Below are 25,412 nucleotides of genomic sequence, written 5' to 3'. Positions count from 1 at the left end.
ACTTCATGCAAAACAAAATTGGCAAATTGAAAATAAAACAATACCTCGTTATGCCTAAGAAAACCTGCTTAAGATGAAAAGAAACAAAACATGCCTTCCTGAACTCTCTCCAGCATGTGGTTGCTATAGCAGTCCACCAAGCAAGAGGGTGTAGCAATCAAACCCAAAGGGCCTGCTACAGCAAGAGCGCCCTGAACATTCCTCATCAGGCCAAGAAGATGGCAGTTCTGGCCTGAAGGTGGATTAGTGGGTATCCACGCAGTATAGAATGGAGGTCAAAAACTACTTACTCCAAACTTTTTATTTTTACAGGGATCAATTAAATACAGCAAACATTTCAAATCGGTCACACAATGTTGCAGAAGTGATAGCACACACAGAGAGCAGAGCAACAGTGGCAGCCCCCGGAGAGGTGGCTGTGGGTCACCGGTACAGGAAGTCCGCCTGCAGGTTGGCGCCAATCTCTGCCTCCCATTTGTCTCCATTGTTGAGCAGCTTCTCTTTGTTGTAGAGCAGTTCCTCGTGCGTCTCCGTAGAGAATTCAAAGTTGGGTCCCTAAAGAAGAAGAGAGGGAGACATGCATTACCCAAGGAAGAGTTAAAGATACTCTAATCTTTCTTCTCACTGAGGGATCTTTTTCAGATTCCTTGCTTTAGAACACACAAATGGTGAACGTGGGAGGCTGCCAGCAACATTTTTCAAAGCATCTTATTAAAAAGTAATTTTTATTTGTTTTTTTACAAAAAGACCCTAGATAGAAAATAAGGATTTTGTGGCTAGAGGGCTGAAGCTTAGAGAACCATGAAAGCCCTGCTCATGGCAGCCATCTCAGTTCTGAGCACCAAGATAGAAGAAACCGTAAGGTGGAAAATGAAGGATCGGTGAATGAATATGGCAGAGACGCCTGTGTCTGTGAATTAGGATTACAGGCCCGAGGCTCCATCGTGTCTGCCAAGTGTTCTTCAGCATAATTTGTAACCTGAGAACCTGCAAATAAAGTGAGAGGGCGAGAATACAAGAGTAAACAGACCCCCGTCATCCTCTGCTATGTAGCGCTCGTGTTTAAGACCGGACATTGGACTGGTTTACACAGTTCATCTTAAACTGCTAGGCGCACACTTTCCACATCCTCCGTTTTCACATCTTCGGCACTCACTTTCACATCAGGCATTCTGTAGGATCCACGCCTGCTCCTATCTTGTTCATCTTCTACCTAAGTGTTGCCCTTTTCTCTGCTACACACTATAGCGACATTCATCAAACATAGGGGTCTCCCAACTGTTCAGTACAAGGGCCACATTGTATATTTTACAATTATTTGTGGCCTGAATAAAAATCAGTTTTATAAATGAATGAATACAATTTAAATAAATGAAGATTTACTTGGATCTTATTTGTAATCAGCATGATAGGATTGAGAACAAAAGAGAAATGAGACACCTTTTTTCCTCCTCTATCATTCCAAATCCAAATAACTTACTAACCTATCCACCACTTAAAATGTACTTGCATGTTTCACTATACTAATTCAACACTAATCCTCTATGGTTCCCAGAGTAGCGTGCTTCTCACCGAAAAAGCGGTTCGACGCCTCGTCTGGGGTAGTAAGCACTATATATGATTACAATACAATACAATTACAAAGAAACAATGCCGTGCTCAAACTGAGAAATATATAACGAGTACAAAGAGAAGATTCAAGAGGCTTTTCTGCCACCTACAGGCTGTCAAAGGAATTGGATGTACATTTACCTTTGATGGTCGGAATCAGAGGCTTTGGAAAACAGAGAAATTACATTCTGTAGTAGGGGATCTCTGTGTATAGTCATAATCTAGTGAATAGTCCCGCCCATGTGCGAGGACCCCGGCAATCAAAAATAATCTCTTAAGTTGTCAGAAAATTGCAGAACTGCAAAGACACTTAAGAGAAAATTTAAAGACAAATAATGCAGCCTATATCCACAGGCTACACTGTCCAGTACTTCAACTAGAAAATTCCACCAAAAATCCACAAACAGCAAAGCCTGTCAAGATTTCCCTTGCTTCAACAGCAAACACCCTCAGAAATGATAGAGAGGAAGGCATGGACAGACAAGCCCCATAGGCTGCCATTATGTGGCTTAAATAGGATACTGTGCCTTTAAGAGAACTTTCCAGAACTTCTCCCAGTATCCCAGAATGCATAGCAGGTCCCTCTCACTTCAGTTCTTTTTGAAGGCTCCTGCTTACAGGACCCTGGTGCATTGAGCTCTCCCTTTTTCAAGGGTTTATTGAAGTTTTGTACACTTTTTGGATTTAAAAGTGTTTTCAGTTGCTGCTTGGTGTTTCCTTTCACTTCTGTGTGTTTGGTTCAGGCATTTTAGGGATCTAAAATGCCTGCTTTATTCGACAAGTGCCCAGCATGTGGAAGGAAGAAGGCCAAGACTGATCCACACGACGTCTGCATTCTTTGCCTCCCTGAAGAGCATGTCCCTGAAGATTGTGACATCTGCCAGACCTTTTCTACAAGGACCCTGAGGGAAAGGCTGAGAATTAGGCTCCAAGGCCTGGAAGAGGCGACTGCAGGCTGCAGGTGGGTCTGGGCAGGCTGGGAAGGCTCCCTCTGCCCCTGCTGAGGCCTCTGGGGGGCTCCCCAGAGGCAGGAAGACCAGCAAAAGGTCCCGGTCTCCGTCGACGTCGATTGCATCGACAACGACGACGAGAGGGATGACGACGGTGTGTTCCCCTTCTCCCCGGGGCTCCGGGTCGAGACAGCGTGGAAGATCGACGTCGAGAGGCCTGGGTAGGCCGCCGTCGAGGTCACCGCCGACTGCGTCTTCGTCGTCGGAGTCGAGGCATCGCCGTCGACGAAGGAGGCACCGGCGCGCGCCGTCGAAGCTACACCGCCGGTCGCCGTCAAGCAGATCGCCGTCGAGGGGCTCCTCGACGTCGAGGACTGTGAGGAAACGGTCGACGAGAAGGAAGAGTCGACGCTCGCCATCGAGGTCTGACCGTTCGTCGTCGAGGGGGCGACGGTCGTCGTCGAGGAAGAAGCACTCGACGTTGAGGAGACGGCGTTCGACGCCGGAGTCGAGGGGTCGCCGTTCCACACCTGAAAAACGACGCTCGACGTCGAGCAGGAAGAGATCAGCGTCCCCGAGGATCTCCGCCTCCCCTAAGCGGCGCAGAAGGGATTCTGGCACGAAAAGTCACGCTGGATCTGGGGAAGGACGTCGGAGGCGTCGCTCACGCTCTGGAGGGTCTGGGTCACAGGCTCCTCCCCCGAAGAAGTCACCGGGCTCGGTGTACTCGGTGGTATATATACACCGCCGAGGCCTGCGACTCCCCCACCTCTGCCGAAGGAGGTTCCTCCGGTTAATCCGCCGCTACCTCCACTTCCTCCGGTACCCCCTGTGGGGCAACCTCCGCCGCCGGTCCCACCTCATGGGCCCGCGCCTTTGCTGGAGAGGCCTCCTGTCAGGCCACCGAGGTCGGTGTCGCTGCCTCTGCTTCCGACACCTCCTAAGGGGACACCTACTCCGAAGCCCCAAGATAGGCCACGGAAGGCGCCTCCACGGAAACCGGTGGAGCGCCCACGTACTGGGAGGTCGCGCTCCCGTTCCAGGAGAAGGGAACGTTCGCGCAACAGGTCTTCCACACGATCTAGACGGCGGCACAGGTCTCGTTCCCGGACCAGGTCGTCAGGGACCAGGGACTATTCCCCGACCTTGTCGGATTCGCCAGACACGAGGGTTTCACCGATTGATAATCTGGTGTCCTTCCAGGACGTACTGTTACGTGGTGCGGCGAAATTGGGCATTACTTTGACGGTGCCCACTCCCAAGACATCAGTCATCTTCGAGACGCTACACCAAAAGCATTTGTCTCTGCCGTTACTGCCACTGGTGCCGGGTCTGGAAGAACCGGCCATGGATCTTTTTCTCACCCCAGCGGTGACTAAGGCGGCACCCTCGAGACTGCAGAAGAAGTACCGGGCTCCGGACTCGGACCCGACCTTTCTAAGGGTGGAGCCCCCTCCAGATTCGGTGATTGTGACGGCGGCGCGCAAACAGCATGCCACCACGCCTTCCTCCACAGTTCCACCAGATAAGGAATCTAGGTGGTTGGATTCGTCTGGGAGAAGAGTTTGTGGGACTTCGGCGACCTCAATGAAGGCCGCTAGTGCCACTGCCTTGTTGGGTCGGTATGACAGAGCCCTCTGGGAATCCCTTCAACAGTTTGTGGAGCTCCTACCGCGGGACAAGCGGGAAGACTTCCAAGAGGTGATGAACGAAGGGATGTTGGTGGCGAATCAAGTCATCAGCGCTGCAGCCGACTCTTCTCTGCTGGCGGCGCATGGTTTCTGCCACGGAATTAACCAGCGAAGACATGCATGGCTCCGCCTTACGTCTCTGAAACCGGACGCTCAACAAAGGGTTGCCAATCTCCCATTCTCTGGCGAAACCCTGTTCGGGAAGCACGCCGATGATGAAATGGCCCGCATGAAGGCGGAGGCCGAAACGCTCACAGCGGTGGGTTTGGAGAAGCCCAAGGAGACCAAGAAGTCGTACCGTCCGTTCCAACGTCGGTTCGGTGGTCAAGGCAGAGGGCGTGGCCAGTCTTCTGGACAACAGCAGCAACAACAACAGCAGCAGCAGTTCAGAAGACCGTTCCAGAAGCGCCAGAGAGGCAGAGGCGGCCATCAGTTGACTCCAGAGACTAAAGGCCAGGCCGGGTCTAGGCCCTGAGCGCTTACTTCCCCTGCAACGGTTACCCGCTCCGGTGGGGGGAAGCATTCAATATTTTCTGGCAGAGTGGAGAAAAATTACTCAGGACAAGTGGGTGCTGAATATTGTTTGCAATGGATACAGTCTTCGGTTCACCAGCCCGCCTCCATCAATTCCTCCGGTCAGCTCGCTGTATCAACTGCGCGAGCTCCAGGCGGAGGCCGATATCCTGTTAAGGAAAAGGGCGATAGAAGACGTACCTCTGTCTCAAAGAGGAAGAGGTCTGTACTCCCGGTTCTTTCTGGTTCGCAAAAAGGACAAGAACGAGTTCAGGCCCATTCTGGATTTGTGACGAGCAAACAAGTGGATTCGCAGAGAAAAGTTTTGCATGCTGTCGTTGCATCAGATTTATCCTCAGCTGCAACGGGGAGACTGGCTGTGTGCCATAGACCTCCAGGATGCATACTTCCATGTGCCCATTGCACACAAACACAGGAAGTTCCTGCGGTTCCAAGTCGGCGCCAATCACTATCAATACACAGTACTGCCATTCGGACTGAAGTCTGCGCCGAGAACGTTCTCAAAGTGCATGGCGGTGGTAGCTGCACACCTAAGGAGGAACAAGGTGTTTGTCTACCCGTACCTGGACGACTGGTTGATCAAGGCCTCCTCCTTCACGGAAGCGCAAGCGCATTTCCAGAAGACGTGCGTTCTCTTGAACAAGCTGGGGTTGCACATCAACATGTCCAAGTCGGTACCGACTCCAGTCCAGTGCATTCAGTACTTGGGAGCCTCCATCGATACGCTGTCGGCAAGCGTGTCTCCTTTGGAGGAGCGACGATTATCACTGCTTCGGAAGGCTCGGGCTCTTATGACCACTCCATCCACAACAGTGAGGACGGTGTCTTCTCTACTGGGATCGATGGCCTCGTGTATCTTCCTAACGCCCCATGCACGGCTGCACATGAGACCGTTGCAAGAGTGCTTGGAGGATCAGAGGAGAGGATCTTGGGACGACAAGATACGTCTATCTCTGCATGCTCTTCAGTCTCTGAGGTGGTGGTGTTCAGTGGAGAATCTCCTCAGAGGGGTTCCCTTCCACAAGGACATTCCCACTCAGACTATCGTGACGGATGCTTCTCTCCAGAGATGGGGAGCGCACTCCGGAGACCTGCAAATTTAAGGGACGTGGTCCCCGACGGAGTCCACGTACCACATCAATTTCCTGGAACTCAGAGCTGTTCACTTGGCACTGAAGGCCTTTCACCCGTCCTTCCAGACCAACTCTCTACTTGTACAGACGGACAATACGACCATGATGTATTACCTCAACAAGCAGGGGGGCTCGAGATCACGCACTCTGTCGCAGGAGGAGCAGGCGATCTGGCACTGGCTTCTGGCTTGAGGACACGATAACGGCTACCCATCTGCCAGGTGTGCGGAATGTTCAGGCAGACGCGCTGAGCAGACTGATTCAGGAAAACCACGAATGGGTCATAAACGACGAAGTACTAGGAGAAGTCTCCGCAAGGTGGGGGTCTCCAGACGTAGATCTGTTCGCCACTGCCGAAAACAGAAAATGCAGAGACTTCGCCTCAAGGTACTACCAGACGGGGACGCTGGGGAATGCGTTATGGATCAACTGGTCGAACAGCTTTCGGTACGCTTTTCCACCCATTCCCCTGATTCCGACGGTTCTCATCAAGCTGTCCCAGTCCAGGGCACGGATGATACTGATTGCCCCGGAATGGCCCAGACAGTGGTGGTTCACGGACCTGCTTCACCAGTCTCTCCTTCCTCACATTCGGCTGCCGTGCAGGCCGGACCTTCTCACGAAGTTCGGGGGGCTGATGTTGCACCCCAACCTCTCGTCTTTGAGTTTGGCAGCATGGCTCCTGAGATAGTGCAATATGGTCATTTGAATCTCCCTGCAGATTGTATGGACATACTGAAGGAGTCTAAGAGACCTTCCACTAGGACTTCTTATGCGTACAAGTGGAAGAGATTTTGTATCTGGTGCAAGTCCAAGAACTATGATCCGACGACATGTAAGGAAGATGTCATCCTTCCTTATCTTCTACAGTTGGCGCAGTCTGGCCTTAATGTCCATTCTATTAAGGTTCATCTTGCTGCTTTGACTGCCTACAGGAAATGTCCTTCGCAGACTTCCTTCTTCCAGATCCCTGTGATCAAAGATTTTTTGGAAGGCCTGAAGAAGGTGTTCCCTCCTGTTAGGCTTCCTTCGCCTTCATGGGAACTGAATGTGGTGCTGTCCAGGTTGATGAGGGAGCCTTTTGAACCTATTCATAAGGCTTCGTTGCAGCACCTGTCCTGGAAGGCGGCGTTCCTTGTGGCCATTACATCGGCCCGCAGGGTGAGTGAAATTCAGGCGCTGTGTTGCCAAGAACCTTATACTGTATTTCATGCTGCTAAGGTTGTTATGCGTACTCACCCTAAATTTCTTCCCAAGGTTATTTCTGATTTTCATGTCAACCAGACCATAACTTTGCCTACGTTTTTTCAGAATCCTTCATCTCCAGCAGAAAGGTCGTTACATTCCCTGGAGGGTATTGACATTTTATCTGGATAAGACCAAAGATATTCGTAGGTCTGACCAATTGTTTATCAATTATGGATCAGTCAGGACGGGTCTTGCGACCTCTAAGCAGTCTATCTCTATGTGGATTGTGTCCTGCGTACAGTTATGTTACCAAAAAGCTAATAAGACCTTAGGAGGTAAGCCTAAGGCTCATTCCACCAGGGGCAAAGCTGCCACGACAGCCTTGTTCCGTAATGTTCCGATTGCAGAAATCTGCAAGGCGGCCACTTGGAAGTCGGTTCATACCTTTGCTAAGCATTACTGCCTGGACACTGATGCCAGGGCAGACGCTCAGGTTTGGCAGGCTTCGCTGCGAAATCTGTTCGCACAATAGTGGTGTTAATTCTCTTTTCTCCACCGCCGCTTTGGTGTGGGGATGGGCTTGCCATTCTATTCACTAGATTATGACTATACACAGAGATCCCCTACTACAGAAGGAGTAGTTTCTGTCCTGTAACTCCAGTTCTGTAGTAGGGGTATCTCTGTTATAGTCATAAGCGCCCTCCCGCCTCCCCGGTGGAGAGAGATGTTCATTTAAGGAATGCGACAGGTCTGGCGTGTTACGCCTTCAAAAAGAACTGAAGTGAGAGGGACCTGCTATGCATTCTGGGATACTGGGAGAAGTTCTGGAAAGTTCTCTTAAAGGCACAGTATCCTATTTAAGCCACATAATGGCAGCCTATGGGGCTTGTCTGTCCATGCCTTCCTCTCTATCATTTCTGAGGGTGTTTGCTGTTGAAGCAAGGGAAATCTTGACAGGCTTTGCTGTTTGTGGATTTTTGGTGGAATTTTCTAGTTGAAGTACTGGACAGTGTAGCCTGTGGATATAGGCTGCATTATTTGTCTTTAAATTTTCTCTTAAGTGTCTTTGCAGTTCTGCAATTTTCTGACAATTTAAGAGATTATTTTTGATTGCCGGGGTCCTCGCACATGGGCGGGACTATTCACTAGATTATGACTATAACAGAGATACCCCTACTACAGAACTGGAGTTACAGGACAGAAACTACTCCTTTCAGCCCATTAATGCTAAAGTTGCTGAGCAACAGATAAAATTGTAGAGGGCCGAATGTGTTATGTTAATCAATTTCTTAAGCGCACAAATACCCGTGGGTGTCTTGGATCTGAAAAGGCGTGACGTTAGGCGAGAAAAAAAAAAAAAAAAAAAAAAAGGACTAGGGGTTGAAAAGCCAGGTTTTGAGCAGCGCCCTAAAAGTCAGTAAGGTGGGCGCTGCTTTGATATTTATAGGCCACTGTTCCAGACTGCAGGGGTTTCAGAGGAGAAACAATCACCCCCCCCCCATTTGAGTCTCTTAAAGCTGGGGTGGGAGACCATCATGGCCTGCGGGCCGTAGTTTGGAGACCCCTGATCTAGCACAACATCCTAGCTAGTGCTGCATCTTCTTCTCTGCTCTATAATTGGACAACTTTTCTGGGCTTTATGTATGTATGTATGTATGTATGTTTGGATTTATATAGCGCTTACAACCCAGGGGTCTCTAAGCGCTTTGCCTTGGGAACCCGTCCTGGCTTTTCCCTGTGAGATAGCCCCTAAAGGGCATCCCCAAGGTGAAAGCCAGGCATCCCGCCGCGGGGGGCCGTAGTGGAGATTAAGCAAGCTTAATGCCCAGAGTTGCAGAGTGTGAACCCATGATTAGGTCAGGCACCGAAGCGAGAATTATCGAGTCCGTGGACATTTGAGCTCGAGACCCTGCCGCGTCGGGAATTGAACCCTGGTCCCGGGTCTGACCTCTGCTTCAGGGTCTGCCTGCTCTAACCAGTGAGCCACACTTCTCCACAGCACACATACATGTAGCCCCACAGGCGCATTCTCACACAGACATTGCTCGAATCCTTTGTGACCCTTCCCCTGCCACACCTGCTGTGCCTGCATAGAGTCTCCATTCAGCAGTACTTTCCAATCATTCTCCTTGCTTATGCCAGTCTAGTTCCCTGTGACCTGCTCAGACACAGCCTAGGACTTCATACACCTCATCCGACCCTTCACGAAGTCACATAAATGCTTTCCCTATCCATACATGCACTCACCTGCATGCTTTACCAGACAAGGTAACTGCGCCACGAGGAGTTGGTGGCAGAGGGCAGACGCATCAAGGGCATGGACATTAATAGAGCAGATTTTAATTGGAAAATGGCATGGCCTCTGAGCTTTCTGTGTTCTCCAGGCTGCAGTTTGATACAATACACAATTCAACTCAGCCACACCCATTTCCAGTGCCAGGGTAATATCTCATCTGATAAGTACATCAACAATTAAGGATACATAAAGCGGATTCCTCTCTAACTACACATATCAAACCCAATCTCTGGATTGAATAGGAAAGAGAAGCAATGAGAATGCTCAATGTGGATACTGATGCAGAACCTCTCTCTTGGTCCCAAAAGATTATAGAGCTTGTGCAGCCAATAAATAATTTGTTTCATCTTCTTCGACGGCTGTTTCCTATCCTAGCCAAGGTAGTGCATATGTTTGGGTACCTCACGTGTGCCACGTAAAATTAGAAACAGATGGTGCCAGTCACAGCATGGTGTAATATTACTAGACCTGTCTGCAGTAACAAACAGTGGACCACGCTGTACCCGTGAGGCATGCTCCTGAAATGAGTTTTGGAGACAGCCCTGAGAGGGACAATACCGGTTTGATAGGACTTCCCACAGGTGGTTTCATATGGACAAAACGGCTCTAAACAATTCAAATATCATAACCTCTCTCACTGGTACCAATTTTACTTTTGTTTTTCCACAATTGCTCTGCCCATCCTATTTTCAGTTGTATTGCATATGCATAGAGGACAATTAAAACAAAACCTCAGAAGACAATCACACCATGCCTTTTTGATGAATGGCACTTTCTAAACTTAAGAGGTGTTAAAAACAGGTCTTAGTTTTGTGTGGTTAGACGTTAGATAGAATGTCATACCACTAGTTTTTGACAAATCTGGTCCATCCCAAATCCTGCTGTTCTTCTGAAGCAGTAATCTGTCTTGTCTCTAGAATTCATAAACATGGCCATAACTTGATGTACACTGCTTACTGTTTGACTATATAATTTTCTTTCAATGTCTCTCAATATTCCTCATGCCTTCTTAAGACTAGTCCCTGCTTTCTTTGGCTACAGGCTGTTTTCAGCCATCATTTGCTATAATCCTCCGATTATTCTTCAATATGCAATAATCATTTGGGGCAAAGCTTTTCCCTTCGTAGGGTCAGCTGTATGAAACACCCACTCTCAAGTCAAGTTGCTTCTCACTAACAAAAAGACAAGTTTATCTTGCAGGTTCCTAGTAACTCTCTATTCATGAGAGACATTGGGATGAAGAAACCGTTGGTCATCTGAAAAAACTGGAAGTACAATTAGGACTTCATTCATACCTTGATAGAGGAAGGTGTTAGTTTCAATACACCAATTATAAGGGGAGGTAAGAAGGTAGGGAAACTACCAATGAGATCACAGGTTTCCCATCTCTGCCCCAACAATCACCCGCTAGGCCATAAAGGAATGGAGGTATTAACTCCTCGATACCAACACAAGCAGGTGGGGAGGCAAGATAGTGTGAGTGGCAGTGGAGACTACCTGCTGTGAACTGACGGTAGCCACCTCATGCCACATTTCCACGGGCTCAGAGTTTGAGGTCTGTTCCCAGGGGTAGAAGAGACAACACCCACATCCACACACTAGGTTACTCTTTAGGATTACCTCCCCTGTGTTTGCTAGCACCCTCTGTTCTAGGCAAAGGGGACTACTGGGGATTTCTCTTTTACTGAAGGCAGTCTGTGCACCCCATGGAATGTAGTCACAAGGCTTACAGGGTTATCTGAGCTTGGGAATCCCACGCATTTATGGTAGTGCAGGTGAGTGAGTGGGCGGGGAGGGGGGATCAAAGAAATCAAAAGGCTGCAGGCAGCCCCAATGTGTCACCCACTAGCTATGGCTTCCACGAGGAGGCCCTACAGGGCGGCCAGAAAGAAAAGGGACATGCCGATACCAAATAACGTCTCGCCATTCCACTACCATGGACTTGCCACTCTGGTAATGAAGGTGTAAATAAACCAGCAACGGCACGAAACTGCTAGGGTTTGAACATGGGTGGAGGCAATGTCTCTACACTAGTTAAAATGGAGGGTTTGAATGTTTATCCCACGATGACACACTGCACTGCTTTTGATGCCCTTCTTGAATAGCAAAGAAATTAAAATAACAGTGAATACTCTCCGATCAAGCCCTGAAGAAAAATAATCCCAAAAACTTAGAACGAAGTGTGCAGTGGGTGGGGGAGGGTTGGGATGGATTCTAACAGAAATGAGGTTTTAAAGGTTTGTACATACTCTGCACTGGCTGCCCATTGAACAGCGCGTCCAATTTAAGGCCTTACTTTATATGCACAAGTACCTCGCTAACGCAGGGCCAATGTATCTGAGACCTCTGGTGCCTGGATACATTCTAAAACGCGCACTCCGCTCCAGCTATCAGAATCTTTCAGTGGTTCCTAGAGTTAAGAAATCTCGCCACGGTGGCTAGGTATTTGCGTATCTGGGCCTTAAGCTTTGAAACAACCTGCACAATTCGCTGAGAGCCTGTAAATTGCTCACATCTTTCGTAAGCAGCCTAAATCCTGGATGGTTCCACATCTTTGATTGCAACTGTGAATGTTTGGTGGACTCATGACTGTTAGCAACTACAGGGTAAACCGCACCACTTCTCGAATGCACAGGTTAATGTTGAATAGATGAGCACACCACACTGCTCAGCGTGAAGGACTCACTTCCACTCAATTAGACATGCGCATCACTCAGCGTGCACTGCTCACCTCCACAATGGCGTCAACAGGACAGGCCTCCTGACAAAACCCGCAGTAGATGCACTTGGTCATGTCGATGTCGTAGCGGGTGGTTCGGCGGCTGCCATCGGCTCTGGGCTCGGCTTCAATCGTGATGGCCTGTGAACACAAAAGCATAATGATGCGAATGCAGATCTGCTGTCTGAAAGAGGAGAGGGGGGTCTGGAAAACAGGTCTCAATGGGTATCTTGGTAAATCTTTGGCCCTCACAAGAACAGCTGGACAGTGAGCAAATATATGACTGATCAAAGATCAAAGGAGGGGCTGAGGCATTAAATACAAGTTCTTACAGACTGAACTTTAATATAGGAGAGCTAATGATGCCCTTAAAGGACTAGCACCAGTGGATAGAGTGGCAATAAAATACAGTCTTCACTGTCGTGGATCCATACACTTCTGTGGTGAAGACCGGAGCCTTAGGTATCGATTACGGGTTAGGTGTAGTGGGTGATCGGAATGAAGGATTTAGACAGTGCCTGCACCCAATTACACCTCTAGGAGTTAAACTACATGGATTTGGGAACAGCTGTGCAGACTCAGTTTTACCAGGTGCAATTCCACACGGTATTCATCATCCCATGGGTTTTAAAACATACTTTTATCCGTTGCCCCAAGCAGGTGATAAATGTCTATGAGGAGTTGAGCAGGAAAGGGTTGGGAAGAAAGAAGGGGATGATGTATTGTGCTAGGGGAGCATGTAACACCCCTACTTGTACTTTGACAGAGGGACTGAAAAGTACGCTGTTAAAACAGGTCCTAGCTGCAATGCAGCCCTTTCCAAATGTGATTTTAAAAGCTACATTTTCTGGGATGTGAAATCAGTTCTGGTGTTCCTGCTCTCAAAATGCGTGTGGGAATACCAGGCAACTGTGTGTGTTGTGGAGCGAAATTCCACTCAGTACCTGCACTGCACATACCTCGTAATGAAGGGCTTGGGATTGTAGATGCAGTTTGGTGGCAAAAGATAGATGATCATTTGACTAGGCCAGGACTAGGCTTAGGACCCTGGATGTCCCTTTCAGGTTTAGATCCTCACCTGAGCAGGACAGATGGCTTCGCATAGCTTGCAGGCGATGCACCTCTCCTCTCCGGATGGGTATCTGCGCAGGGCGTGCTCACCCCGAAAGCGCGGACTCAGTGGTCCCTTCTCGAACGGATAGTTGATGGTAGCAGGCTCACGAAACAGGTAACTCATTGTCATGGCCAGGCCTGACGAGAAAGAATGATAAGTGAAGGAAGTGTAATTAAGACAAGATGGCAAAAGAGAAGCCCAGGAAGAAGGGAGAAATATGTAAGGGAAGGACAGCCAGATGAGAGACGGGGGAAGGGACTAAAGAAAAAGGGAAAAGGCATAATTCCAGAAAAGGATAGCAATGGTAAAAGGGGGTTGAGAAAGTTCTATAAAGAGTAAAAGGAAAGAGCTACTAAACAGGAGACCGAAGAGATAGTTGGGAATGGTGAACCAATGATAAAACAAATGGAGAAAGTGAGCCCTGAGATTGTAAGGAGGTCACGAGTGAAGCCAACGGAGTAATGGGATATTTCTGCAACCTCAAAGGACTTCTTGTGTAAATGATGCTCTAATTCCAATCCAGTTTTCCTGTCAAGGCTCAATATGATGCAATAAAAATGTGTTCTGTACACATAGAATTGAGCAACAATACAATTGGTGTCCTCAGACGGCACACGTACCCTCCTTCTGTCCTCTTCCTAATGCTCTCCTCGGTCCTCCCTCACCAAATAAAGGCCCTCACAATCACGCGCTCTACTGCAGACCTAAAAACCTGTTCTCAGCTCCACCACTGTGAGGGACAGCAACAAATTCAGGCACCCTGGGAGTGGCTATACACCAAGCAATTCCGGGGTAAGCTGATGGAGGGGCACACTCCAATAGGGCGGGCATGGCCTCTTGAGTTTCCAACTTCAAGGAACACAGGATAAGAAACAGGTGTTCTATCCTAGGCATGATGCAGGTCTGGTATCGACTAGCAGGCATTCGTTGGGAAAGGCAGAGTACAAGTATGTTCAGGCACAGTCCTTGCCTTGAGAGTACAGTTCTAGATATAAAGAATGAGGTCTATAGTTATGGGCCTTTTTGATCTCTTGAAAGCAATCCTGTGAGACAGGGAACAAACCTGAAAAATGCTTAAAATAGGACTAAAATACCAATTTTACACACAGAGAAGTAAGGCAGAGAAAACTGGCATGGAGAATCCTCTGGGGCTGGCAATGGGAAGAGCTAACAGGGGCGCTCACTCTATAGAGCTAAGCAAACACAAGGAGATGATGGACGGAGCGCTGAAACTTTTCAGACACTTACTCTATAGAGCTGGCAGGTCGACAGGCTTCATTGGCAGGAGCACAACACTAGGCCATGTTGCTACTTTTGTCATTATTGTTGCAACTGCAGAGCTGTTTCTACAGAAGGTTAACGAGTGACAGAAGACTCCTTGGTACCATGCACAAACCACAATCTATTCCATGGAGCTCCTCAGGACTACAGCTCCCCTTGTGTCTCAAAACACTAGAATCCTTTACACCCTGGGACATTGGACCAATGTAGGCGCTTCTAATATGTTAATGTGTATTATGTGATAAAAGGTAGGGTACCTTTCACCCTTTTCTGGCAGATACAATGAATACCATCAAGTTTCCATTTACACCACTGCATTGGCACCAAGTAGTCTGAGCTGTATGTGCATCATAAGCAGTCATTATGCACACAAGTCTCACATGTACAGATTGAAAAGAACCGGTTGTTCTCTAGGTTACTTCAAAGAATGAGAAACCTGCAGGTAAAAGGGAGCAATTCAAACAGATGGTGTGTCAGGAAAGTACTGAATCCAGAGGATCTGGGACCCTAATTAACTCCTCTCTGAAGCTCCGCTTCTGAAGAGGTGCCCGTGTTCCAGGTTTACCTAAGAGTCTGTACCTGAAGCCGTCACGCACCTCGGTATAGCTCCGTCCACAGTAGCGTCTGTGCAGCGCGGTCAGTGATGGACTTCATGTCGTCCGGCAGCTCTCTGGCATTCACATACTCTGAAGGCGAGGAAAGGAAAGCAAAAACATGAGGCAAGTAAACATGGCCAGCTGGGACAACAAGTTTTGTTCAGCCCCTCCCAAACAGTAGACACCATACATGTATCTGTCAATCCAGAGTACCTAGTGGCAGCTTTCTCTGGTGCATCTTGACACAGAAAGCATTTGCAAAGCAGGTGCAAGTCCCTTCTTTGGAGCACAGGCACCTCCTCCCACTTCACACACCTTGCAAGGAATAAAACGTTCTGAAGATGGTAAGTGCTGTACGAATGATATGCAGCAGCCCAACAGCACCTACATTCTAGTATCAGCAGCATATTCAGACAGCATACAATGTGCTTTCAGAAACCAAAGTAGCAGGCACGTCTGGTCTGCTGCATTGTGGAGAAGCGTGGCTCAATTGTTAGAGCGGCAGACCCTGATGTAGAGGACTGGCCCGGGACCAGGGTTCAATTCCCGCCTCGGCGGCTCTTGGACTCAATTTCCCCAGACCTGATAATTCTCGCCTCGGTGCCTAGTCTAATCATGGGTCCCACTCTGTGACTCTGGGCAATAGCTTGCTTAATCTCTATAACGGCCCCAACAGCGCTAGGATGCCTGGCTTCATCTTGGGGGAGTGCCAGGAGTGGACATTTCACAGGAAAGCCAGGATGGGTTCCACCGCGTTATGAATACAGCGCTACGAGGCCTCTGGGTAGAAGTGCGCTATATAAATACATACATTTACAATTTACATTCCCTATCTTAGAAGCACCTAAATACCTTTAGTGTCTGTGGGTTAGACTGATGCAACAAGGGAAAACAGAGTAAAAGGAAACCAAGGTGCAGTCTTGTGTTCCCCGTTTATCGAAACTCTTAAGCGTGGGCAAGGAGCAGAAGTATTTTAGAACTGAAAAGACCTACTGCAGGGTCGGGGATCACACCCACCTTTGAAAAAAGGTGCTTGGTGTTACATGTATAGGAGTCAGTGGCCAAAGAGGAGAAAGGAATATGGAAAATAATGTGGTGTGGGCCCGAACTCACAGGGACATGGTGATATAGGTGGTAAGGGCAGGGAGGAAAGGTTGTGGGCATGGGGGCCAAGGCACAAAGCCTGGGGCAAGGGGACAGGGGTAGTGAGACTGACACATAAGAGAAAACACAGATGCAAAGCCTGTGGCAGGTAGACACTGAACCGTACACAATAAGGGAGATATTGACTCCTGCACAATAAGGGAGACACTGAGCCCTACACAAGAATGAGACACTGAGCCTTACAAAAGCAGGAAGGCACTGACTCCTACACAAACAGTCACCACATCCAAAAAGACTCACTGAGGATCTTCAGCTAAAGGCCCAAAGCGATGATTGGTATTTGGTAAGGTCACCACCCCACGGGCTAAACACCAAGGAAGCCTACAACTATTCAGTTCACGATCAATGCTCCAAACATGAACAGATGTTGAATGAAGTGTGGAGGAAGGCGGGGTCACCCTTGCTCCCTACATGGGACTACAACCATAGAGAAATCCATAACTAGCAGAGATTACTACTAGCCAAGACACCGTCAGAACAAAGAGGTCAAAGACTACACCTGATCAAAGCTGTGACACACATCATCAGCCCAAGTGGCCATGGTCAGCCACATCCTTCACAAACAGAGCTTCTGTCAACAAACATGAATGCTGGTCAGGTTATGAAGATTATCGGACTTGTACTCACTGAACGCTCCTCGCTGCAGGGTGACACTGAAATGGCGCGCAATCAGTGTACTGACTGGGGTACCTGCAGAGAAAAGAATGGAGTCAAAGTCAGAAACCTGCGGCATCCTGCAACTCAGGCCTCTGGCTCCTGAGATTATTACTTGTCCACGCTGCTTCTCTCAAATCAGTTTAGGAAACTCACATGGCTGAAAAAAGTCAAAAATGGAGCTAGGAGATCAAAGATTTACATAGACTACTACAGAAGCCTTAGACTGACTTCTTGCTCTTGTATATCGGCAGCTTTAAAGTGTATAAAAAGGATTTAATCAAAATACTTTATGGCCTGCCAATTTGTTGCTCGTGGTCAGAAGATACACATCTGAGTCTCAGTGCAGATTGGCACATAGAAAATATGGAGACTGCCATAAACAAACTTACACTTTCCTCAGTCACTGTGCTTGTGTGTTGGCGGGGAGGAGAGGTTGGGAGAAGAGGGGCCGATAGCAAATTCAAAGATAATAAAAATAACTTAGTAGGTTTTACGGTGATCCTGTATCCTGGTTACCGGTTGGAATCCTGACACGACCAACCAGGCTTTCACCATTCTGGCGATGACTGAAGGAGTCCTTATTTGGGTCTAGCTGTCTTGCTAATACAAAGCTGAGCACCATTTGTTATGCGGTTTCAATCTTGCTTGGGTAGGGTGCAGAAATAATCCCACTCACTTTTTTTATATTTAACATTATGTTTCTATTAAACTATGTCCTAGTTTAATCCATAGAAAAAAGGTGTCCATTGTATGCACATGGGGAGCTTCGAAAACAGTAAAGCACATGATCAAATATGTACCATCATGTTACATCTTTAAAGCGTGAAGATGCAATACAGTTTGGGATATATACAAGATCAAGTGGGAGTCATGTTTATCTACATATCGCTACTCTTGCCCTGTTGGAAGTCGCAGATACCCTAGAATTGATACGGGAAATAATGCATCATTGATTTCATTAAGACTCATTTGCTGCATTCGACACCCCCTCATATGACATTTCGCTCCAACGTATCAAGGACTGTGGGATTTCTCATCTCGCCCTAAATCCTTCCTAACAGATCGTAGACACAATGTTTTGTTAGGACCTTTTTTATCCCCAGAAAGAACTGTGACATCAGAAGTACTACAGGGTTCTTCTCTGCCCGGTATTATTTACTATTTATATGACCCTCCTGATTTCTCCGACTACTTCCTTCGGAATACACACCACCTCATATGCAGACGATACACAGCTGATCTTATCTCTGGACAAAGCAGTCTTTGACTCAGAGCTCAATTTTAAAAACAGCCTTTCCGAAGTTATCTGGTGGATGCAATCCAATCATTTACAATGTAATACTAATAAAAGATTATGCTGCTTGGCAAGTCAAATTATTTCGCCGCAGCCCATTGGTGGCTGAACCCGGTGCCCTCTCGATTGCCACATTTGAGGTTGTAAGAAATCTTGGAGTAAAATGTAATGCCTCCTAGTCCTTCTGCCCACAAGCTCTTGCAGTAGCAGGCATGTATTTTTATCTAATGAAATCATGGATATTTTTTTTAGATTATCTCCCACTGGGTGCAAGGAAGTCAGTTGCCTTCGCCATGATAACTTCTAGACTGGGATGCTGCAACAGTCCTTATGCAGGATCCGCAAAACAAACTAGCCATAAATGCCCGGTTATGTAGCAGCCAAACTTGTACTGAAACTTCCCAGATGATCATCTGCCTCGGCAGCTCTGAAAGCCTTACACTGGTTTCCAGTGCATGAAAGGGTCCTTTTTACAACTCTCCTATTGACCTTTAGAGCTTACAAATCTACATAGCGGAGATATCGAACGGGCAGATTTACACATCATACAACTGAAAGGAACCTGAGATCTTCCAATGCAAATCTCCATATGCCCCTCTCTTTTAGACTCATAACTCGAGGCGGTAAATCCTTCTCAGTTCTGCGTGTTAAGGCATGGAACCAACTTCACAGTCATTTTAGATTTATTGACTCTGAATAATCTTTCAAAAAGCATCTGAAGACCTGGCTTTTTTTTTTATCCCCTGATGCGCATGGTTACTCTCTTAATCTCTGACCTGGTATCCTCCTGGGGTTTTTTCTTGCTTGATTGAGCAGTTTGTTTCCATACAGCTCCAGGATGCTCCTCTGGGAGTGGCAGCACGCTTTAGAGGTTTCCAAATCATTCTTGCACTAAAACCTCCCTCTGGTCACTTAGCCACAAAACACATAGTGCCACAAGCCACACAACATTAAAGTGTGTTGTGGGGACGTGGCCTGTCCCGGCCTGTGGAGCTGTACAGATATTGGTACTGATATACTGATGCAAGGGTGCTATGTGACATTCTTGGCAGAACCTCTCCTCAAGGGTTTGGGCACGTCACATGGTGCACCATGAACTGTTCGGATATCCTTAAGAGAGCTAGACCCACTGTTACACAATAAGTTAAATGCTCGGATTAATAAATGGTGTTGTTATACTGAATTATGTGTAATATCTGTTAGTTCCATTCTTTATAACCTTGGAAATCGGTTTACTACAAATTTTTAAAAGCACAAACACACTAATGATGTTCAAAACAACAATTTTTGATTGAACTTCATTTGAATTTCTATTTGGCAGCATTTGAATAATTAAGTATAGTTAAGATTACTCCAATTTAAATGTTGGAATAAAGTGACATCTTCAGTTCCAATGGATTGGAATGGATTAATCGGTTGGTTCTGATGCTGTGCAAGAAGCTAAGACCCAGACCGAGTACAGTCTTTGTGCTGGTGAGCCAAGGCTGCCTCTAGCATGAACACTCTTCAGAACAGGCAGCCGCTAGAATAGTGTCACAGTTCTAAACATACGAGCAGAGCACTACTGGGTGAAGGCAACTGCAGACTATCTGTATCTCTTACGCCCTAGTTTTTTGGTTGGGAATATCGTTACTCTCCACTGACCATGACCTGATTGAAGGGGGTAACATGCAGTTACCCGTTGCCGTCACTGTAAACTAATCCCACTGATCAGTGAAGTGGCTATGGTTAGTTTTGCCATCCATCAGCTCGCTAATTTTTATTTAGGGGGCACACACCTATCTTTCTATTTAGCAAAAAGTTTTGCCACAGATTCATTTACTCTTTTTTTTTAAAAAAATTGTAATCGAATTATGGGCCCTACAGATTTCAGAATTCAGGCATATGCAGAGAAGACCTAAATCTAGCTGGATGAGAGAAACTACACCATAGGCTTGACCTCTATAACTGAGGCCATGTCTTCCTTCAATAAAAAGGCATCTAAATGCCTACAATAAATATGAGAATCAGCAAAGCACTGTAAAGTGCAGCACTTGGAGAGACACTTTAGGCACATGAATGTCCAATGTTAAGCAGAGCCTGGGGGGCTCTAACAACACAGCGAAGCTCTGCACTGGAGAAGAGCCACTTCTCAGGAAACAACTGCTGCGTGGAAATCAAAGGTGGACGATCACACAGCAGACTGAAGCAATTTAGCTGATCTGCAACTTTGTCTCTAAATCACTCACAACACCACATAGTGGAAGACTATGGGCCCGATTTAGATCTTGGAGGATGGGTTACTCAGTCACAATGGTGATGGATATTCAGTCTGCCAAAATTTTAATTCCATAGGATATAATGGGATTTATAGGTCGGCGGACGGGATTTCAGTCCCCGTTGTGACAGAGTAACCGGTCCGCTGAGATCTAAATCAGACCCTAAGATTGGGACATGAAATCACCTGGCAGATGGAGGCAGGTGACCCTCAAGTTGTGTGCCAGATGATGCTACAGCCAGTGCTTCAGTCACTGTTCTCGCAGGGCTGTGAAGGAATGAGATGCCAGACCCCATTACTGCTGACAGCACAGGAGCAGACAAGTGTTCCCACTCTTCTTCTCCGCGCTCAGAACTAAGAGCAGTGTAAATCTATTCCATGCAGTATTCACCAACACTTACCAGTTCTGGAGGCAGTGAGGGACAGGATACGCAGAGCTGACATGATGGCAAATAGGAAGCTTCCTGGAAAAAACATGAGATGACAAGTAAGAAAGAGAAGGGCACATTCCATAGACTGATAAAAAAAGACCCTAAATACAGTCACTTGCATAAAGAGTGCAGTGCAAGCCTGGGAGAACGCAGGCCTTTAACTAGACTGTGCACACAAACCTAACACCTTTTGTAACTGTTAATCACCTACAATTGTAGAATCTGCAACAGCCTTTGATGATGAATTCTGCCGAATGTGTTTCAATACCAGAAAGGAAATTGGGGTTTGAAGTTACAAGAAAAGGAATTTGAGAGGATCTAAGACACAAGCTCCTTTCTAAGAAGGATCCCAGTCACATGAATAGCGAGATAAAACAACGACAGCATCTCCAAATTACCTTTGCAAAAGTAGGAAAGTAGGATGTTTGGTCAATATGGACTCCCCCGGCTTCGTTAAAGTAGGCATTGCTCCTACTAGGAAATCTGCAGTGCCTGAATATAGAGCCCCAACATCAAGCATCTCCAGTTACCAAGATATTCGTCCTCACCACATCACTGCACCGTGGGTCAGCATCTTTGGTGAGCTGCTTGAGGTCCTCTTGTGACTCCATTGTCTCTGGCCGGTGGGTCCTCTTTGAAATCTGTGGGCACCCGATTGCTCAGGGTCTGCCCCGACTCCTCTGCTTGTGGCGAGACACCTGGACCTTGCTGGTCCCGACACTGCACATTCTTCGCTTTCCATTGTTTGCAGTTGCCAAGGTATGTTGGTGCTCCTGACGGACACCGACCCCCTCAACTCTCGAAATCTGGCGTGGGACAGCTCGTGAACGGACTCTAGTCTTTCACAGCATAGGCTGGTCCTCACAGCTGAAGCTCCAAGGTCGCCGTCATCTCTCCTGCAACACTCGACATTGGTAGGCATTTGTCGTCCGTGCCTCCTGGTCACCCCTGAAGTGGCATAGACTCTCTCCCCTTTGCTTGCAGGTGCTTCTCAATTTGAATCCACCTTTAGGTTCCACCAGACACTTTGACCTTCCCCAGCAGCGCCATCTTCCTGAAGTCCTCCATTAGGTTTGACAGTGGTTTCCGACGCCACTTCACACAGATGCACCCGGCTTCCCTGGTGTAGGTATCCTGGTTCCTAGGGTATCCACGGGTGGGGTAGCTCTCCAACCTTCTGTCTCCTACAGAGTTCATTCAGGGTCCACTGGGAAGGGTCTTCCTTTAAAATTGCAACCGTGACTTACCCATTGACTTGCATTGATCCCGCGGTCATGTTCCCACACTGCACATGGCCTCTGTGGGGCTTCTGGTTACTTACCATGGGTGGTTCCTTGGGTCCCCGGCACTTCTATGTCTTCTGTGTATAGTCTTGACTTGAGTCGTGGTTCGCATACCACTATTCTAGTATATGGTTTGTTCTCTCCCTGGCAACCACTGTGTAGTCCGTGCTACTTACCTGTTTCTATTGAAAAGTATTGTGCATATTGTGTAGACCTCCAGCTAGGAGATTATCTGTATGTGTTTGTGAGAGTCTTATAATAAAATATATATTTTTATAAATACACTGTGTGGTTCTTTTTCACTTAATCTAGATCTATAAGATTATGTTCTGGTAACACAAGCTGTTTTACACTCCTTCTGGACTAAGGCTGAAGGCTGCTGTCCACAGCTACCACTCAGAGAGCTTTCTAAGGTTGTCTAAGAGCACTAAAATCACCACATGGGTTGTCTGGATTCTTGCAAGGTGCCCACTTACATAAGTGCACACCATATACCAAGTCAGCTTCTCACATTCAGCTATCAAGAAAATGTTGATTCCGACTACACACTTAAGGAAACTAAACACAAACGTGCAGGCGGTCGACCTATCACGGACGTTCACGAATGTGACTCTTGTATCTGTTGCAAATGGACAGATTATAAAGGAAAATGCCCCGATTATTTTGAAAAGAAAAAACTTTTAATTCTTTAAAATAAAAAAAAGTCCTATTGACTGGTGGAATTGTTTGAAAATCAGAAACTAAGATTTGCTACCAGCTTCAGATTTTGAAAACTGCACTCCTTACACACCCTTTTGGGTAGGTTCAAGTCATGAGGTTTTTGTATTATAGCCTGTTTATTTAGAACTTCCCCCATGAGGTACATGAGCTGCATGTGCTGGAAGTGGACTATTTCTCAACCATGGCCCATTCCACATGTGTAGTTTCCAGGCTAGCCATTGACAGGACTCTTACACATCAAGTGCTACTGAGCTCTAACTAAGGTGATGGACCAGGGAAGGAAAGGAGCAGCACCAGACAAGAACACAAAACTGGAGTGGAGCACCAGTGAGACCAGAGCTGCACTAACGAGGAGCATTGCTGGCACTGGGGGATATCTGGGCATAATAACTGTGCATCAGTGACACCAGCAGAATAGTAAGCACAGGGGAATACAGAGTACACCAGAGGAGCAGCACAGCATGCAGTATAAGCCTCCACAGTCTGACAGATCCCAGCCATTGAACCAACAAGGGGGACAGAGAGCAAAGGGGAGCGAGCTGAGATGATGAGATGGGTGCCACTCAATTATGATCCCACTCACAGCACCGAGCTACTCAGCGTAAAAAGCAGCAGGACACTGTGCGGCAAGGCTAGAGGGGGTGCGGAGAGGTAAGACAGACTCAGGGTGAAAGAACACAAAAGCTAAGCACCCCAGGGCAAGCAAATAAAATGAGATAAGTAGATGAGACTAGTGGGCAACACCAAGGAAGCTGAACAAGACTCAAGCAGGGAAAAACTACAGTAAGGATTACAATTACACCTCCTCATAGCAAACACTTGGGCGAGCACCAGCAATTGATGAAGTATCAATCAAATGTTATTGGTCTAATATTTACATCTTAAGCTTATATTTCCTAGCACTACTTGGATGAAATTTTGAAAGGTGCAAAATCTCTAGATACTTGGCAAATAGACTTTATTCATAAAAAGAGCTCCCATGCTTGTCATAAAAAGGGTTCCTGTGCTTGCACACAGCTCAAAAGATTTAGGGAAAACATATTACTTTGAGTAGAGGTCTGAATTTAAACGAGTAATGCCTATTTGCATCTGCTGGTTGGCTTCCAGCATGTGCATAGAACATTTAATAAAGATTTTAAACATTTGCTAATAGCCACAAACAATACTCCCCTAAAAAATATTCACTTATAACATATATATGGAGTGGGGGTCTATGGGTGGCAGGGGGATAGTGGTGAAGGGCACAGAAAAGGCACATAGAGAAAATGGGACCATAGTCCAAAGTAAAAATGGAAGGGGAAAGATGGAGTTAGGAATTGACGTGATAAGAGTTGGACAGAATAGCAAAAACAGAAGTCAAGAATAAGTTCAGAATATAAGCACTAAATGTGACAGAGCTGAACGAATATAAGGAATGGTTTATAAAAGAGCTACAGATATACAAATCTAATCTGTATACAGAAAACACATATCTTGTATTCAAATAAGATATCAGCTAGATATCACCGAAAGCCTTTATTCGCAGGGTGGTAATTTTAGCCAAACAAAATTGCTGCAAATGTGGGGGGAAAAAGCTACTGAACGTGTGGGAAGACAGGCAATGGTGGCAATCATTACTGGGATAACCTTATTTACTTTGCGTTCAGTTTATAGTTCAATGATGAGCCTGCGAATTATGAATACCTAAACATAGAATTAACACAATGGCCTGCTCCAGTAATTGTCTGTGGTGACTTTAATTGCAACTTAAATTACAGAAAACTTTCAAAGAATTTGAAGGAGAAAGAAAAAAACAAAGTTAGAAATGTAACTGACAGACTCGTGTGGATAGATGGGCTACACCTTTTGTTCATACCTCCATAAAAACATACAAGAATTGATTTCTTTCAGGCACCAGTGCATATGCTATTTAGGACAAAGCTGCAGAGATATCCTAAGATACTTTGATGAATCACAGTGTGGGATACAGTCAAATCCACTGTTCGCTGCACAACACTGAGCTGTACAATTAAGAAACTACAGCTCTCGCAAGTCTAGCTAAATGATCTCTGTTTAGAAATAGTGGAGCTAGAAACCAAACAAACAAATGCTATTAACAAGAAAGATCCTTTTGGAACCACTTTTGCAAAATCACATTGCAGTTATTAAAGACATCTGCAACGTTTACACTAAAGAGTTTGCAAGGAAATACACTATTAACACAATTCAGAACTGCAAATTTATCAAAAGTATCGGGAAGGTGCTAGCCCTAACAAGCATTTACAATGCAATGGTCTCGGCATCATTAAAGGTAGAGCTATTGGCATTGCTCATGACATTTCTTTTTTTTTCTTTAAATCATAAATAAATGGCATTGTCATTTACATTGTCAATACACACCACTCTGCACTCAACTGCACTCACCTGCACTGCACTGCACTCACCTGCACTGCACTCACCTGCACTGCACTCAACTGCACTCACCTGCACTGCACTCACCTGCACTGCACTCAC

General features: G+C 46.7%; 1 protein-coding gene across 1 annotated transcript in view; it reads right to left on the bottom strand.

The window, feature by feature from the left end:
- Window positions 1-283: 283 nt before the first annotated feature.
- The window catches only part of NDUFS8 (NADH:ubiquinone oxidoreductase core subunit S8), a 38,957-nt gene continuing 13,828 nt past the window's right edge, over window positions 284-25,412 (bottom strand). The window contains exons 2-7 of the mRNA XM_078656353.1: window positions 20,887-20,949; window positions 16,905-16,967; window positions 15,114-15,203; window positions 13,201-13,373; window positions 12,135-12,263; window positions 284-555 (exon numbers count right to left, since the gene is read on the bottom strand). Coding sequence (XP_078512479.1) covers window positions 424-555; window positions 12,135-12,263; window positions 13,201-13,373; window positions 15,114-15,203; window positions 16,905-16,967; window positions 20,887-20,929 — 630 coding nt within the window. The 5' untranslated portion in view covers window positions 20,930-20,949 and the 3' untranslated portion in view covers window positions 284-423. The remainder of the gene's footprint in view (window positions 556-12,134; window positions 12,264-13,200; window positions 13,374-15,113; window positions 15,204-16,904; window positions 16,968-20,886; window positions 20,950-25,412) is intronic.

The sequence above is a fragment of the Lissotriton helveticus genome, chromosome 1_1 (genome assembly GCF_964261635.1).
Source record: "Lissotriton helveticus chromosome 1_1, aLisHel1.1, whole genome shotgun sequence".
Lineage (NCBI taxonomy): Eukaryota > Metazoa > Chordata > Amphibia > Caudata > Salamandridae > Lissotriton > Lissotriton helveticus.
Note: the sequence above shows the minus strand (reverse complement) of the source record. Positions and strands in the feature narration are given on the sequence as shown.